The 19,187-nt window shown below is 38.1% G+C and overlaps 1 protein-coding gene across 1 annotated transcript in view; it reads left to right on the top strand.

Annotated features, from left to right (window-relative positions):
* Positions 1-19,187, top strand: part of LOC139445556 (transient receptor potential cation channel subfamily V member 6-like) — a 79,413-nt gene continuing 60,226 nt past the window's right edge. Inside the window, exons 1-2 of the mRNA XM_071226702.1 lie at positions 1-97; positions 905-1,307. Coding sequence (XP_071082803.1) covers positions 1,032-1,307 — 276 coding nt within the window. The 5' untranslated portion in view covers positions 1-97; positions 905-1,031. The remainder of the gene's footprint in view (positions 98-904; positions 1,308-19,187) is intronic.

Here is a 19,187-nt window from a genome sequence, read left to right as displayed (position 1 = left end):
GATGAGGCATGTCTATGGGTCCTAAGTTGTGCAAGGATAATTGGGTATATCACCACTTACCGGAGTCCCATGTAAAATGACAATGGAGTGGAAATAGGTAAGTATGAAACAAGCAATTTGTCTTTTGAATAAGAGTGCATGGCAGTGTGTACTTTTCGATTTCTCCTTTTCGAAAACCGTTGCTAACAGACGCTTCGACCTCCTGAGCGCTAGATATGCATCACTTGATTCATTAGGCTCCGTGTGCGATTGTTGACACAGCTAAACAGACCCGTTATCACCAAGGAGTGGTTGTGAGATTTACAACACTGGTGGTTTCTTGAGTTTACAGCTTGTAGTAATAATGACTTTACACCGGTTTACATGATTTAACAAGTTACAAGTAATAAAAAGTCCAAAAGAAACTTGTTAAATCCGTAGATTTTATCAAAAGTCGGTAAAGATGATGTATAATAGAGAACATTATAGCATGCAAACATTTTAATTCGTTTGCCAATTCGTTTGCCAATTCGTTTAAATGATTTAACAATTTACAAATATGGAAAAGTCTAAAAGAAACTTAACTGATGAATCCATTTTTTTAAAGTTGGACAATATGATAACTATAAAAGTGAAAAATATGAAATGCAAATATTTTACAGAAATTAAACAATTTATGTTTCATTCCTTTGGGAAAGGTATGTCAGAGACCATTTGAACTCTGATTGTTTCATGTGATAATGTACACTTTTTAAAAAATTTCAAAAGAATTTTAAGCATGAAAGTGTTAAATTTGTATTTTTGGGGAAAACTTGCATTATCAAAATAATTTAGAAGAGTCAAGGATCAAATGCACTCATTAATTAAGTTTATTACTGTAAAACTTATTTTATTATTAATCCGTTCTTCATATATTTGTTTTCAGAACAAGCAAGCATGAAAGACCAGCAGAAAATACTTGACACCAGTTAGAATATTAACACTATTTAAAATTCCATCAAAGCATGTGAAAAAAAGGAAATCAGTTGAATCAAAATCTTTGCATCATCATCATGGGGAACGCTTGTCATGGAAAACTGAAGGAGGATCCCGACTCGGCATGGAAACAACAAAACGAGGAAAGCGAGGAAAACCCCATGTACAAGTACATCACTTTGAACAACAAGGGAGGAACTTTGATTGATGCATACAATGAGGGAGGCCCAGAACTTGTGGAAGAAATAGCTCGCCGAGAAATTGAACCGTACCTCTATAACGGTGGAAAGGGTGCCATGATATCTAAATTGGAATATATTAAATGGTGCCGAAGACGTCTAGCCAAGAGTGCTGTGAGTATTGATTAGAGAGCTTTATTTATTTATATTGTTTTGCTCCTGACCTTTAGATTGGTGGCGCCTAAAATATTCCATTTAAACTATATCCTATTATTTGCTATTTTCAGTTACAATTTTTAAATCATTTCATTCATGTTTAAAATATTTCTGCGTTCATATATAATTGTTATTTGAAAGTCTCATTGTCAACTGGTTCTTGACCACCTCCTGAAAGTTACTTATTTTTTAGATTTTCTTAGGAATTCAGTTCAATATTCATTTTGTATTATATTATTACACTCTAATATTTAATCAGTATAATCACTGCGTAAAATGTAAGGCTGACATCAAATTTGTTTTGTTACCAAGAATATGATTCCAAAGTGAAAAACTATTTTTTCAATTTGCCCAAATGAGCAAAGTTTGTAGACTAGTAATTGTATAAAACTTATTTTTGGCTGTTGTGTAACCGATTTTATGTGGCGCAAGTGAGCTGCCAGCTGGGCATGTGTTCTCTTGAAATGAACCTGTTTTTGTCTTCATCACCACCAAAAAGTTAACAACAGTTATTTTTGAAGTCGCTATAAAATATGTTCGCAACTATTTTTATTCAAGGATCCAAGGGCTAAGGATAGAGTTTGGGGTAACCTACCCTATTCTGAGGATCATAAATATGAACTTTGTATACTTAAGTTTCTTTCTTGAGATATATCTTGTTTTGATGCTATTGGGTGGTGAACAGATTCCATAATCGTACCTTATTTTTTACCAACAATCATTGTGTCCAGGTGGGTTAAACTTTGCAGGAATACTAAGTGTGTATGGGTCTGTAGGAGATTCAATCAATTTGTTTCCTTTCTGAGTCTTTGCTACGTACATAACTACGTTACACTGAATGACCTGTTCATCAATAGCAAATCATTATGTCATGTAGATAGAGAAAGAAACAACATGATGTCTATGTATGGTAAATAATCTTATTATTTTTAAGTAACTCTTTGATTGGCATTCTTGAGTGAGTGAGTGAGTATGTTTTTACGCCGCTTTTAGCAATATTCCAGCAATATCACGGCGGGGGACACCAGAAATGGGCTTCACACATTGTACCCATGTCGGGAATTGGCATTCTTGAAGTTGGTGTGTAAGAAAACATACAACTTTAGCGACGTTTCGATGTAGATTCTTGCACAGGAATCAAACTTGATAACTTAATACATCAAAATGTTGCTATATGCAATAAACCAAAACTTGTAATCCATAAAATTGTACATTTTCTTATTTTAAAGTTTATAATTGAATATAATACCACTGTTACTATTGCTATGAAGTACACTTTTCTCATTATTTTATTTTTACTGTAATATATTTTTGCTTTATCAAAAATTGTTGACAATATTGTTTTGATTAACAACATTTATTGCTTGATAATGCAATAATCCCTTCATAATCCCTTGAAGGGATTAATCACATGATATTAATGTTGTTATGTTCAAGTTGTCAATTAACAAGAAGCATTGATGAAATCATATGGACAATTGAAATATCTGACACAATTACTTGAATTGACTTTCCACAAGGTTATTTTGCCTATCAATATTTACTGTCTACTTGAGGAAAATGTTCTGCTGAAAACAATATTGACAAAATATAAGGTCATGTTTATTTCAAGTTAAAATGACAGCAAAGACATGCAATTTACAGCATAGATTTCACGTTGTGCTTCATTGACATTGGGTTGACATTTCTGTATTCCCTTACGCACAGAGCCAAAGTTTATTATCAATAAGCTGACCCTATCTTACTTGGGAATTCTGTGTAAATAAATGAGTGGCTGACGATCAACAGGGGGTGGTGGTGTCATGCTATCATCACTGACCCTGAGACAGTGTTTTGGCTATTTCACAAGACCCGACTCCACACACAGACTTTCCCTACATCAGACGATAGGGTGTACTATGACCTAGAAGGTTTATGATTAGACTAACAATAGTCACTGAACTACAGTTATGTATTCGGCTATATAACCATATTTATATAAACAAACCTTTTATTATTAAGGGACTCCGAAGTCTTAATATTGTAGAGAAAGGGATGGGTAGAGGCTGCTAGAGTTGAGAAGGTGATTAGAAAGGAATTCGGGCGGTTGTTAGTTTGTTTTGTTTAATATATAAGGCCTGGCGTCTCTATGAATTAGATTTTGTTGTGATATGCATGTAAGGAAGGGTATGTGAAGTTAACAAAACTTTTAAATGAATAAGACGACTGAATTTAAATGAAACTAGTAGATGGCAGAAATGTGTTAATGGCGTGACAGCGATGTAAAAGTGACCTGCTTCTGATTGGTCAAGGTTGTCAGATACGAAAATAATATTTGACTTTTGTTTCTACAAGACATTTAGTTCCTAAATGTAATTGTCTAAATCTGAAATATATTTCTGTCAGGATTTTTCTCTGTGTCAAATTTTTTGATTTAAGTAAAATATAAACCCTTTAAAATAAATTGTAATTACTTTTGGTCCAAGTTTATTCAATCAAAACATGAACTTATCTGTTTGAATTGCTGCTTTCTGCTGTCCCGAAAAAGATAAAAAGAAGAAAACGATAAACGTGAAAAGTTTTATTTTTCATATCACCGAAGTCTAACTTGCAGTGTTCACATCAAAAATAACTGTTCACACAAACACTATAAGGCATCGGGTAACAGCACAAACTTAACAAGCACTGCACACATGACAACATAGTCCCAAAAATGAAAGTAAAAATCTGAAATTTCTGTTTATGATTATGTTTATTTTGGCTCATCTACTGACCAGGACAAACAAATCTGTTAACAAAAAGGAGGAAAAGTTTAATAAACGTGACAAAATAGTTGTGTTTGAAAAAACCCTCACTTTTTCAGTAAATAATATGATTTGAAATGTTTTACAATCAAAGTAAGAAATTGTGCAACGATCAGATTACCAAGAGAATGAAACTCTCGTTAGTGGAATCATTGTTGAAGCGTTTTATAAGTAAGGGAAAAAATCTGAATACAATCCCTTGTCATGTATCGTAATCCAAGCACACCACAGCTCTATAACATGCATTAACAGCTTCTTAACCCCTAAACTCGCATTATGTCAATTCTGACTCTACAGACTAAGTAGCTTACACATTTAACACTCGATGAAATGGTTAAATACCTTAAGTGTTGACCTTTGTGCCCACGCTACAGAAGAGTACATTGAGTACTTACTTCGTTGTCATGTTTGTTTATTGATTGTTAACGAAAACATGTCATTCATACATGTCTACATCGGTTAGAGCTTTGCCTGAGACTGTTTAGTGAATTGTTTGTTGGTCATTTGTTAGAAGTTGACGGATGACAAAGTAGACAAAAATTATTGATAACAACAGTGAACTTCTTTATTATACTGTAATAGCAACGTTTTGGTATAGATCCTTACACCATCGTCAAGGAAGGACAGCGGTATAAGGATCTATACTGAAACATCGCTATTACAGTATAATACATATATATAATCTTATCCATAAACCTTTGTTTGCTTGACGGGCGGTCGGGTTGCCTAGTGGTTAAAGCGTTAGCTCGTCACGCCGAAGACCCGGGTTCGATTCCCGACATGGGTACAATGTGTGAAGCACATTTCTGGTGTCCCCCGCCGTGATATTGCTGGAATATTGCTAAAAGCGGCGTAAAACCGTATTCACTCACTCACTCATTGTTTGCTTGACACTGTATGTAGTTTTTGTTTATGCTTAATTGTAAGCGTTAATGGGTCGGCAAAATATTTTGTTTACATAATATGTGCAAACTGATCATTTAAATGCTGATGTGGATTTTGTCTGAATAATTCAATGTAAATTATCAGTGCTCCGCTACAAGCATGGCTGAGTGCTATTATTGACCCTGTTTACAATTTTGAGTTCAAATATGTTCAAACATTTATGCATCTATACCAGGAGTTATCTAGACCTGCTCAGAGGCCAATATTCGACCCCTGGTCTGCAGCAAATATCATTAAAAAAAATTAAAATCAGAATTAAATATTTCCAAATTCATATGGTTGGTTGGTTTGTTGTTTTATGCCGCACCCAGCAATATCCCAGCTATATGACCGCGGTCTGTAAATAATCGAGTCTGGACCAGACAATCCAGTGATCGACATCATGAACAACGATCCATGCAATTGGGATCAATGACATGCATCAACCAAGTCACCGAGCCTGACCACCCGATCCCGTTAGTCGCCTTTTACGACACGCCTAGTCGCCTTTTACGGCAAGCGCGTGTTACTGAAGACCTATTCTACCCCGGATCTTCAAAGTCCCAAGAAATAAGAACTTGGAAAAATCCCAATTGGGAACAAAATAATGTAGTTTATTCCAAATTTGCTTGCCAAGAGCACTTGATTTAGAATCATGGATACGTTCCTGTTTACATGTATTTTCACAAAGCATGGTGCAAGGAGAATCACAAGTTATATTCAAGGATTGAAAGGATGTCACTTTGTCGTAGATTAGGGTAAGAGAATATTTTAATTACCGGTAGGTAATTTCAGGAATAATCAGGCACATAATCCATATGTATATTACATGTTCACTGAAAGAGGTAATATTCTTCCACATATTCCCTGAAATGACATTTTGTATTGTTTTCTTTCTCTCCCTATGTGAACTTATCAGTTAGACACAGGATTGTCGTAAAGTTATCCACGTTGGATCATTTTCTGATCAGTCTAATCACACATGTTTCCTTAAATAATAGCTAAAAGCGGCGTAAAACAATACTCACTCACTCACTCCTTAATAATATTAATAATATAAACAGATAAAATATTCTGAAAAAAAAAATGTTTGTAAATCTAGTTTCTATTTCTACAGGATCTGGTTGCTAATGGACACTGAAATGAAAAATGTACATTTACCTGATAACATCTAACATGACACTTGCTTTGCAACTTTTTACCGATATACCAGAATATGTGCAGGAAACATGATTATGTGCAAGTTGTTGATTTGCATTCTGTAGTCTGTCATCGATGGTTTTACTTGGCTCTGATAAATATTTATTTCATCTATTCACGCAATTATAGCTTATTTTAAGACAGCAATGTGCATGTACCATATTCGCTACGTTAAGAACTCTGCTCCAATGCTTTTAACTGTACCATTCAGAATTTTTTATCTAGGATTCCAAATAATTAGAAGTGCCCTTGTCAGGGAAATTGGGAAGAAATTTTATTTTGTTGAAATGCTGGTTTTATTTTACAAGTTCTGATTTTCCTTAATTCTTTTGTATTTTTTAAAACATTGTGTGTTCACATTGCTAACATTCAACTAAGCATAATAATCTATTTTTTGTTGCTGTAGTTAGTGAAGTATAAGTTTCGACAAGGCCATATAAAACAATAAAGCTTGGGAATTTTCACTAACATTTGCTTCAGAATTGGGGGCCAACTATCAACTCCTGAGGAGGTCTAGATATATCTCTTCCCTTAACCATGCCATTTCAATTCAAATGCACAATTAGCACTTTGAACTCTGAAATCCAAAGGACATTCACAGTGTTCTGCCGCGGGATTCCCGCAATAATGTTTTGATTGGCACATAATATTTCCGCTCACTGGGACATCGAGCGCGTTCATGTAGCTAGGTTTATTTTATGTAATTATGGGATCACTGACTGTCTCAAAAAATATTTTGCACCTTGCACAGCTGTTTCAATTATTTAATGTAAACTTCCTGTTTTTCGTTTCTCATTTACTCTACCTGCGCCTTTCATTGGCTGAAAGTCCCAAATGGTTCAATCACAATCATGCTTACACATTTGTGTAATTATAGTCGTCATATGGACGATTTTCATTGGTTCCTTACCGTAACTAGTGAACCATGCCCAAACAGTAAAATCCGAGAGCAGACAGTCGGAAAAATGTTCAGAGATAGATCTATTTTTAATTTCTTTTTATCATCAACACAGCCTAAACCGTCTTCTGATAATGATAAAGATGTTTCAATTTCGAATGACCGCAGTATCGCAGAATTGCCAACCATAGGTAACTTTAGTGAAACACAGAAGGTTTTGCAAGGCGCACCTGACAGTGACAGACTGAGAAAGGTGAAGATTTTCAATGAAAATGACTTCACGACTACACATGGTTATAGCCTTACTCAGACAGAAATACTTTAACATGTCAGCTTTGCATAAATCAAGGGAAATCTAATTCGAGGAGAAAGCTAAATTATTAATTTGGAACGAGTACCTTAAACAGACATGCTAACGTTGATCACAAACAAGCTGTTGAGACTAAATATGACATTGGATGTTGTTGCAGCAATACATCACGTTATATCTGAGAAAGAAGCCATGGGAAACATACCTTAACCTGTAAATGGTGATTCTGCATCAATAACTTGCATATCAGATTTTTTACGTTTTGTTTTTTTAAGATCTCTCAGAATGTGGCCCCATACGTTTTAAATGACCCCATGTTTTTATGCTGAAGGGGTCCATGTCCCACTTGTTCAGAACACTGCATGCAGAGTAACTTTGTACTGATATATGGCTATGAGCTGAGGTGAGGTGAAATTGGGTTTAACGTCACGTCCAAGATTTTTGCACTTTTATACCGACGTGCATGCACCTGTGTGTGTGTTGCTGCTTGTACTAGACCGGACTGATGCCAATTTATAGTGCTAGCTCACTGAGATACCATGCTGCAGTTTAACATGAATACCCCTCTCAGACAAAGTATACTGACTCTGAGCCGACCAGTCCTTGCTTTAACCCATTAATGCCGATTGCCAGACAGGGTAACAGCATTTCCATCTTTTAACGTCTTTTAACGCTCTCGGGCGGACGCTCTACCACTAGACCAAGGAGGCGGTCTTATATGGTTATGAACTTCATGACACTTAGACACTGTACCATGTAAGGCCTGATTAGCTTATCCATGTAAGAATGATAATTCATTTACAACCAACAGACGGGCTCAGATTTAGGAACTTGATTTCACTTGCACCGATGCTGGTTGACATGAAAACCTAGTTGCACCAGACAAAACCAGGTTGCACCTTGGCACATGCACGTTATCTTGAAGTACCCACAGTTGATGACGTCAAGTCTCCCAAACCATGACAAATTGCCCATAACACAGGGATTGTTGATATAGAATGGTAAAAATAGCTTAGAAGTACTGAGTGTGTTCAAAGATCAATGTTATATTGTCATGTAAAGGTTAGACACAAATTCAAAAGAGCTTGTGCGTGTAGACATAAGTATTACACAAAGTAGAACTTGTGTTTGTGGATAACAACTTTTTTATTATGCTGTAATAGAGACATTTCGGTATGGATCGTATATACCATTGTCATCCGTCAACTTCTAAGAAATGCCTATCAAACAATAAATATTAGGTTGCACGTTTCAATAATATTTTGCACATGGTATATAGCTAATATAGCTAAATCAAGCCCTGTACTGCTGTACGATCTTAAACATGTTGACTGACAGATGTTAATGACTTAGACAACCAAGTGACCCCGAGACAAGTCAGTGTTACTGTATCTTGAAAAATGCCATTTTAGCAGTGGTTCTGTCCGACTAGCCAGAGTTGAAGAATTTAACAATAACAGCTCCAGTCGTGTGTAGCAACCATTATGTTGAAAATGTTATCAGTGTTGGTGATAAACTTGTATTGTGTAGTCAGATCTGCTGGACTAGTGCCACGGTATCGCCTTACAGTGTTATACTGGTTAAGGCTGTTGACTAAGTTCTACATACATTTTCTAATTTAGGGCATTTATTTTTTATGAGCTGATTTACAAAATGTGGTTAAAAATGCAGTGAAGGTGGTCAAAATACATTTTTGCTTTAAAATATACATTAATGACTGAAAGTAGTAGGGCTGGGATGGGTAACTGGGGTAATCAGGTCAGGTAGGTCCTGCGTAAGACCCGGATACCCACGTGACTACCCGGACCCTTGGTTCTAGGGCTGGATCGAGTTCAAATTTGTTACCCAGGTAGCCACTCCTCTATTACCAGGGTATGAAACTCCCCAAAATTTCAGCCAGACCACAGGACTGGCTAGCTGAAATACTTGCCAGCCCTGACCAAAACCTGCCTGCCCACTATAATCATATGTTTCTCAGTTTTAATTAAAAATATGAAAACTGATTGATTGTAGCATAAGCGCATCGCTAAATGTTAGGTTGTCTAAAAGCTAACAGGGTTTCTTTTTGGTTACATTTTATCATTCATATTTACATATGAATTAATGCTTATCATCGGGAAATATTTAGAATATTTTCACAAATGAAATATAACCCGACCGTCGGGCAGGGGGATTTGAAAATCTGGCAGCCCGAGTTGAAATCAACCCGTCTCGGACGGTCTGGCAGGCAGGTATTTCGAACGCTGCTATTACCTGACCCTACCCGGGTACCCGCTGTAGATCCTAAGAGATAGTACAAAATGTCTGATTGGGAATAGTTTGACTGTAGCTCTGAAAATATGTATTTAGATGTACATGTCTAAAACAAAATGGTCATGTATACACTGAAGTTGACTGAATGAAGTTTTATCTTTATGCAAACATGAAGTTCTAGATATTTTTGTCATTATACAATATATCACGTGACTAACCATGGGTCCGGGTAGTCCTGTGGGTACCCGGGTCCTACTCAGTACCCAGCCAGCCCGAGTACCCTAGGTACCCATCCCAGCACTACGTGGTTAGTCACGTGATATGACAAAAATTCACCTTAACTGCATGATTGAACTGTAAGTCAACAACGTTTGCATTTCTGTCTCACTATACCGTAAAGGTCTGAGACCTGCATCACTTTGAGCTTTCCTCCCACATTAAGCTGACACGCCGTGATATAACAGGAATAATGTTAAAAGTGACGTTAAACCTCACTCACTCACTGACTCACTCACTCACTCACTCACTCACTCACTCACAAGAAAATACAGACCGTCATGTAAATTTTCGACTTAGAAGGGGTACTTATTTAGATTGCTTACAGAGTGGTCTAGAAGCTTGTCGAATCAGGGTACTTGATATAAAGAACATGGTTGGCAGAGCTGTAGATAACTGGGTATTTGCGTAAAATACTCATTAAATAAACTGAAATACGCAGACATATCAAATCCTCAGCGTATCAAATACGCAATAAAAACTATAAAAACATTATTGAAATAAAACTAATACTTACATATTACGACTGTTTGATGATTGCGTATCAGCCGATCGCGAAATTAATTTACTGACAATTACATTCGGAAAAACATGTGTATACTACTATACATGACTTGGGAATGTTTTAGTTCTAATTTGGGAATTTTGTACTGACCTATGATGACCTCTGGTTATGTAGCAACAGATTCTTTTCTTCATTCTGAGGAATCAATGTTCTGACTTTTTAAAGCCAGACATTTTCCTCACATCAAGGGCAAAAAATGTCATATTTTAGGATTTAGTTTCCATATCCCACTAGAAACGTACACCTTGTATATCTAATCTTGCAGACACAACTTTGACCTGAACAGTGGTTTGGGGTGATACAGGTACGAATAGCATCATGTAGATCTCGTCATGACAGTTTCTGACACAGCATATTGTGGTTGATATGTTGGGACACTCAGTAGAGTTTAGAGAAGAATGATGTTGATGTGTGTCAGTGTGTGATTGTATTGCAGCCTGTATATTGTGTATATTTCATCTGTCATATTGCTGGACCCGTGAAGATACGGGGTACAATAGGTCTTCAGCAACCCATGCTTGTCATAAAAGGTGACTGTGCTTGATCGGGTTGTCATCCTCGCTGACTTGGTTCATGCATGTCATCGATCCCAATTGCGTGGATCGATGCTCATGATATTAATCACTGGATTGTCTGGTCCAGACTCGATCATTTACAGACCGTCATCATATAGCTGGAATATTGCTGAGTGCGGCGTTGAATAACAAACCAGCCAACCAAATCATATTGCTGATGAGGCGTCAAGTAATTCACTCATTTTACTCCTCATTCACCAGACCAGTCAACCCTCACACATTTTGCGGGAGACTCCCGCAATTTGTTGAAATCTCCCCGTCTCCCGCATGATGGACTATTTCTCCCACAAAACAGAATTCTTCATTATTTAAAAAATTCGCCTCCATTGTCCCATGAGTAAAAACAATGAACGGGAAGTTTGCATCCCGATCTGTCTGGTTTAGCGACCCTTATCACAGCCACCGGCATGGGGACCCAGATGGGCCTTTGTCCAGTAATCAGCTGGTAATTAAATTCATATGGTGAACTATTGAACAATGTAAACTGTTAAGAAAACTTGGATAGTCCTAACAGGTCGGCCAAGTATTCATCACTTCATGAAATGAACTGTTGCCTTCATGTTCTTAGCGTGTTTATTGTTCCATAATTTAAGAATGTAGATACATATGGCCGGTCCAGTTATACATGACTTTATTGGTTATCAGATTTGTCAGAAACTTTGTTAAAACATCAACATACCTCAAAGAACTCTTGGAAATGAAAACAAAATATGTCCTGCAAGCGCCGTCTTCAGAAACAACATTATGCGTGATTGGTTGATTCGGTAGTCGAAATAACAATGAATTACACGATCAGGCTTCCTCATAGCTAGGGTTTCAAAGTCAAAGTTTAAAGTGAAACTTATAAATTTCCTTTTGACTGACATCGTGACTTGTGTGCACAGAAAATATCAAAATAGAACTTTATCAAATTTCGCGAGAATGTATCATGTTATTATTTTACACGATTTGATTGGCTAATAGTTTGCCTGCGTCCCAGATCTGCAATCTAATTTGCATACAACAGTACTAGTCAAAATGAGATTAATACATGTCAATTGTAGTAAAACGTAATAGTACTTCCAAATATGGCATACATTTCTTGGAATGGAATAACGTGAACATTTCTAGGAAATTTAAGAAGCGAAGTAATGGGACTGTCAACAGACTACCGCAGACAGAAAAAACCCAGTATATCTCATTGAAACTAGGGGCAATGATGTTGCGTCAGGATAAATGCTTTTGATATTTCTTTGGCGAATTTTGAAACCAACATCGCGCCAAATACTCAGAAAACCTGCATCGTAACGAAGCTTGACAACTGGTCGGATTGAACATGTCGTCAACTGGTCAAGCTACCGATTGTGAAATTTCAGTATCTGTTTGCGTTTATCTGAGATGATCTTTGAACGAAACTATATGGGTAGATTGTGCTGAGTTTAATTTTGGAGGAAAAGGCAAACAGAAATTAAGCAAGCTGTACGTATAAGAAACTTATTGATTATTTATTGTTTCAAAATATTTGGTTTTCTTTGCAACATAATTAAAAATAAAAGTTGGAAATTATCTTATCTTCACTATCTTAAAAATCTCCCCCTTTGGAGGCAAATCTCCCCCATTTTGAAGTTAAATCTCCCACATTGTCATGATGAAGGGTTGACAGGTCTGTCATTCACCCACTCACTCACTCACTTTGTAGACAGCAAATAATTTACTTACCTATAGGTCGATAATTGCAAAAATCGGAGCAGTGGGTGTTGTCTTGCAGAAATGTAGTAAGACTGAAGTATTGACGATAGAGGAATGTAGGGGATGCAAGACCATGAAGTATTGACAATGTTGTTGATGTTATCTTGCATAATGGTTGACAGAATTTCTGCAAATATTTCTATTTCATTCTGTTTTCCTTCAGAAGCAGGCAGGGGCGGTCGGGTAGCCTAGTGGTTAAAGCGTTCGCTTGTCACGCCGAAGACCCGGGTTCGATTCCCGACATGGGTACATTGTGTGAAGCCCATTTCTGGTGTCCCCCGTCGTGATATTGCTGGAATATTGCTAAAAGCGGCGTAAAACCGTATTCACTCACTCACTCACTCACTCACTCACTCACTCAGAAACAGGCCACCACATGCCAATCCTGCGCATATGAGTGAGTGAGTGAGTGAGTGAGTTAAAAATTTCAAGTCACATCAACAGTGGTTTGGGCATGTTGTGACTATCAACGGTTATACATAATAAATACATTTAGACTACAAAAACCTGTCAACAATGGACAGTGAAATAATTAGACTACTAGCATATGACCATAACAATATCACTGCAAATAACAATACACTTTCAAGACAGGCTACAGATCAGCACTTGTAATATTTGTAGACATTTAAGTAGTTTTTCTACTTTACTTGTTGCCTGCTTCTCCTGTGTGGGGTCTGTAAACATCTTCTCCTCAGAAAGCGCCTGACCAATGAAGCTTTATAATGTTATTTTAACTGGTCTACCTCCACTGCACCCTGGTCCCCAAGCAGACACTCCTTCAAACCCCTTCCTTGACCATCCCATCACCGCCCCCCACCCCTCCAAGCAGACACTCAGGGAGACTCCCTACCCCTCCCATCCACCCCGTCCTTGACCCACCAATCACCACCACCCCAACTTGCACCTGAGCAGACACTCAGTGGGACTCCCTCCCACCCCCACTCCCACTCCCAACCCCCCTCCACGCCCTCTGCTGCCCTGGAGCAGACACTCAGTGGGACTCCCTCCCACCTATAATCATCCCTCCTCCTCCTCCTCTTCCCCCCCCCCCCCCCCCTCTGCCCTCAAGTAGACATTCAGTTCCTTTTTACTTCCTATACACCCCTACCTTGACCCCCCCCCATCACCTACCTACCCCCCCCACCCCACCCCCACCTTGACCCCCCATCACCGACTTACCCACCCTCCCCACCCACCCCACCCCTGCCCTCCAAGCAGCCACACAGTGGGACCCCCTTCTGTCCCCCTGGGGAGGGATGCTGCCAGGCTAGCAGCACCAGATTGTTATAGTAATGCCTCCACACTGTGTATAGGACCCCCTGTGAGAATTAACGATGTGGGCAAAGAACGGGATCTCCACGCCCCGCGTAGTCACCAATTACCTCTCTGTCTCGACAGGTGCATTCCAGCCTCATAGCACGGGCAACATTGATTGATCGATTGGTGAATAATGAAATAAGCAATTAGCTGGAAGATTGTTCATTTCAGGTGTCGCATTTATAATGGATTGTACGTGTACGTCACAAACATACCTGCAGTCGTTTGTGGTAGGTTAAATCTATGGATCACAAGCCTGGTTACTTGCTAAAAATATTTTTGGAGTTCCTTTTTGAAAAAAAAAACTCAAACATTTCGTCTTCGTCTTTGGGATTATGAAGATTTATTAACAACTTTAGTCACAACCAATCTCCTTAATGGTCAGTTCAGACAGAATGGGTCACGATGTTGCATTGATTTTTCTAGACCTGCTCAGGGCGATTCAGCCCCAAGACTGCAGCTAATATCAGTAAAGTTCCCAGACTGGAATCAAAATACTTCCCAATTCATGTTACTCGAGCTATAACTCATGTATTGCACTTAAAGAGTCTTGTACTTCACTGATAATGTGGCCAATAAACATGACAGTGAAAGAGGCTTTAGTGCTTAGTTTTAGCGGAGATTACATTGGTAAAAAACCCTCTGAATTTAAGAAAACAAGAACTTTAGAAAATCCCAATATTTAGCAAAGTAATGACTTTTTTCCAACATGACTGCCAAGGGCACATGGTTTCGAATGCTAGATAAATCCCTGTGTTGAGTTTTAAGACATATTTGTAGAGGTTGGTTCTCATCTGTTGGATTAGATTCTTAAACATTGGCACTGCCACATCCAATTCATAAGCGGCTCATGAAACAAGCGCCTCCCGTGGCAGGTAGATTTCATGTCAGGCCCATAGGTTACAAGTCATATGGTTCCTCACGGCCTGCAGTGAATTTATGTGTCGATTTGTTGCAAGTTGCAATTTATTTTAATAAGGGGGCAAATAGTTCAGTCAGGGGCTGTAGCTTCTAAAGTCTAAAGGGTCTTGATGTCAACCTGGCACATTGTTTTTATTTCGAACACCGGTGATAGGGATCATTAATTCCATCAAATAATGGACCCAGGGTCAATAGACACACACAGCACCTAATGGAGGCCTGGCTTTTCTTATTGTGGACAAAGTGTACGACCCAGTGTCAATTTGAGGCCAGCATGTATTGGAGCTTCAGCTTCTTATGCGGCAATAGGGCCCTTATCCAAATCTCTATGCCAAAAAAAGACTCCTAGTCTGACGTGTATTTGTAAATGCACATGAGCATAAGGCAGTGGTTCATTTAGTTGTAATCCCAGTGTCAGATACTGGAATACTGCAGATTGCAATCTCATTCAAATCAGATCGTAGTTCTTGCTGCCGCTAAACAAAGATCTGAGGACATCCCATTAGGGGTCACGCCAGAACGACCTTTCATCCAACCAATCAGAGCGTTGCTTACCAGATCATGAAAGTGACAGTCGGAATGTGTTTTCTAATCATGCATCCACAAAACCGTTTTACACGAGGTATTCCGAACGATAGTTACGGGTTTAACAACTGAATCCATACAATCTAGACCATCTATTAGCCATTCCAGAATGTTCTTTTGTTCAGGTTTCAAATTTGTAATCGAGAATTTGTCAAAATATGTTTCGAAGCTTAGTCGCCAATTTGAAATTAGTGCCGTAAAGCACAAGAAAGCTGTCTTCTGATAGGTCATCGGTCAAAGTTCGCGCACAGTCGGTCTGACGTGACCCGTAATGGGATGTCCTCAGATCTTTGTTTAGCTGTAGCAAGAACTAAGATCTCATTTTAATGAGATTGTGCAGATTGTGGCATAAAACACTGCCCTTCTGAGTCCAAGCTTTTTGGTAAATTAGTAAGAAGGCTGACTTTTTGTACTTCTACTTTGACAAGAAAAGTTTCACTTGTTGGTTTGTAAGGCTCTCCATATTCATGATGGTCATCCTTGCATTCAGTGCTCAGTTTCCTTACATCTTAAAGCACGTAGGTGGCCAAAACACCATGCACCTCTTGGTACTGATGGCTCATTTAAGATTATTAAGTACCGTATTTGCCATATTAAGCGCCCTGTTCCAATATACACCCCTGAGCATCTTTTAGACCGATTTGTAAGTCATATTTATAAGCGCCCTACCAAGTTTCAGACCCGTGAAGATCTGGGATAGAATAGGTCTTCATCAACCAATGCTTGCTGTAAAAGGTGATTATGCTTGTTGTAAGAGGTGATTAACGGGATCAGATGGTCAGACTTGATAGAATAGGTCTTCATCAACCATTGCTTGCTGTAAAAGGTGACTATGCCTGTTGTAAGAGGCGACTAACGGGATCAGGTGGTCAGGCTTGCTGACTTGGTTGATGCATGTCACCATATTCCAACTGCATGGATCGATGCTCACGATGTCAATCACTAGATTGTCTTGTCCAGATTCGGTTATAAACAGACCACCATCATATAGCTGGAATATTGCTGAGAGCTGGGTTAAACAACATACAATAAAAACAAAACTAAGTTTCAGTGCAGGAGGGTGTATATATTTGCCAAAAGACTATTATTGAGTGTAAAGTTTTAGTTTATTTACAGAAATCAGCAGTGTAGTAGGGGTGAATATTTGCCTGGTTACCATTATCAAAAACATTTAGTTTTATTGACATTTGAACTACTGCTTGATCCCTGACAGCAAGTGAACTTGTTCCTCATGCTTTCTATAAGCACCCCCTTTTGACATTTTCTTAGCACCCTGGTTGCTTTTTATGACAATTACAGTAAACCTACTTTATTCTAGATTCAAGGAGAGGTGTCACGATACGCCAACCTGATGTGTTGATACATACTATGTCACTTGAGTCACGATATGATATGTATGCACAATACTTAATTTTGTTGCTGTTTTTGCAAGAAAACATGCTTCTTGTGTGCCAGAAGAGATTAGATGGCTGATATCAAAGCATTTGTGTTTATCTCGCTTAACTTGTTTAGTTAGGGGGTAAGGTAATGCTGGTTCAAGTAGTTCTCTGTCCGAGTTATAAGGGTTCAAAATTGACAGAAATCTGTTGGCCTAAAACTAAATAAAATCCTTATGAAAACATGACAAGATGCAATTGTAGGAGTGCCATGCATTGTTTGCCTGACAGCAAAATACTTATGGTTGCTTGTTTTTTTAACCAGTAAAAAGGTTTTAAAGCTAGACCTACTGTCGAGATACTGTTGAGATACTGTCTCAGCTACATCCCTGTTAGACACTGATTTCTGGTATTTTGGATTATTATTTTTATTATATAATGTTATCAATTATTCCAGTAATTTGTCCAGATCCCTGATGGTTAGTGCTGACAAGGGCAGCGCCATGTTTGTTAGTAAATACTGAAAGTTTGGTGGTTTTTTTTGTTTAAAGCCGCACTTAGCCATATTTGAGCTATATAACAACCTATGTTGAACCTGGGTCTTCAGAGTGATGAGCGAACGCTTTAACCACTAGGCTACCTCACTGCCCCCTAATTTTAAAGTAGGAAACATTGTCAGCATATCTGACTTAAAGTTTGATGAAAATAGATCAAACGCCACAAAATCTGTAAACCTTCCCATCACAAACTAAGCAGGTGATTATTATAGGATCACATCTGCTCACGTGTTAATTGTTTGTTGTTTATCGCCACACTTAGCATTATGAAGACATGTGTTCTGATAAAGCAGAAAGTGCCTTGAATGTTTGTTTGTTCTATGCTATGTGACGGCACCAGAAAATCCAGTGATTGACATCATGAGCATCAATCTATGCAATTGGGATACGATGACATGCATCAACCAAGTCAGCGAGTATGACCACCCGATCCTGTTAGTCGCCTCTTACACACTGAGAGTAGTACATACCTGACCTTTTCATATTGGCATATTTATCCGTGCTTGACTCCAGCGGATACCATATTTATCTAGGCTCTTTATCTTGCTGAGAAATCTACCCATGATATGATTAATATAGATATATATATAAGTACATAATAATTAATTTGTCAGTAGTCGTTATATATCGATATATGATGATACTTTTGAGTTGATATATTGATACTTACATTTCAATGATACCCTTAGACATCACAGAGTGAGTGAGTGAGTGAGTATGGTTTTACGCTGCTTTTAGCAATATTCCAGCAATATCACGGCGGGGTCACCAGAAATGGGCTTCACACAATGTTCCCATGTCGGGAATCGAACCCGGGTCTTCGGCATGACGAGCGAACGCTTTAACCACTAGGCTACCCGACCGACCCCGATGTCTAGTAGGTTCCAACTACAGTTCAAAGAGTGTGAATTGATTACGTATCGCTTTTAGGTATCACAATATTATCGTAAAAACTCACACATAGGCGTCAAAACTCTTGTCCAGCTTCCAGAATACCTAATCCAGCAGAGTAAATTTCAAATTAACGATTTTCAGTACCACAATAAGAATGCCTGCAGTGAAAATGGCAATTAAGTTGAGATATTGATTTCACAGACATGACCATATTTTGGTTTCAAACAACCTCTTTCATTTAATTCAAGCATGTATTTTGTCATGCTTTCGAAAGTGAATATATAAACATTACACCGCTGAACGAAAATTCAGCGGGGCTTAACACCAAATGGCTGATTTGTTGTAGATGAAGCCGATTTGATAATGTAACTTCAAAGAATCCGATGAATACATTTTTAATGTGTGCTGGTGCATTTGCAGTACACTCAACCTCAATGGTTACGTTTACTTGTAGTTCCTTTATTCACCCATTGATTTCTGCGTGATTAACTCCCGTTTAAGGGGTAGGGAATAAGCATGATGATTGCACACAAAGATATGTATTGATTGTTTATAATGTCAATATTGATTCTTCAGACCATATTAATTATGTTTCCCTTGCTGTGAGGAAGAATTTGTTTTTGACTTGGTTCCTCTTTCGTATACGAAATTTGTGAATGGTGAAGCAGATTGA

Source organism: Haliotis cracherodii, unplaced genomic scaffold (genome assembly GCF_022045235.1).
Source record: "Haliotis cracherodii isolate W230 unplaced genomic scaffold, xgHalCrac1.p SCAF_6, whole genome shotgun sequence".
Taxonomy (NCBI): Eukaryota; Metazoa; Mollusca; class Gastropoda; order Lepetellida; family Haliotidae; genus Haliotis; species Haliotis cracherodii.
The sequence above is the reverse complement of the archived record's forward strand: the minus strand, read 5'-3'. Positions and strand labels throughout refer to the sequence as shown.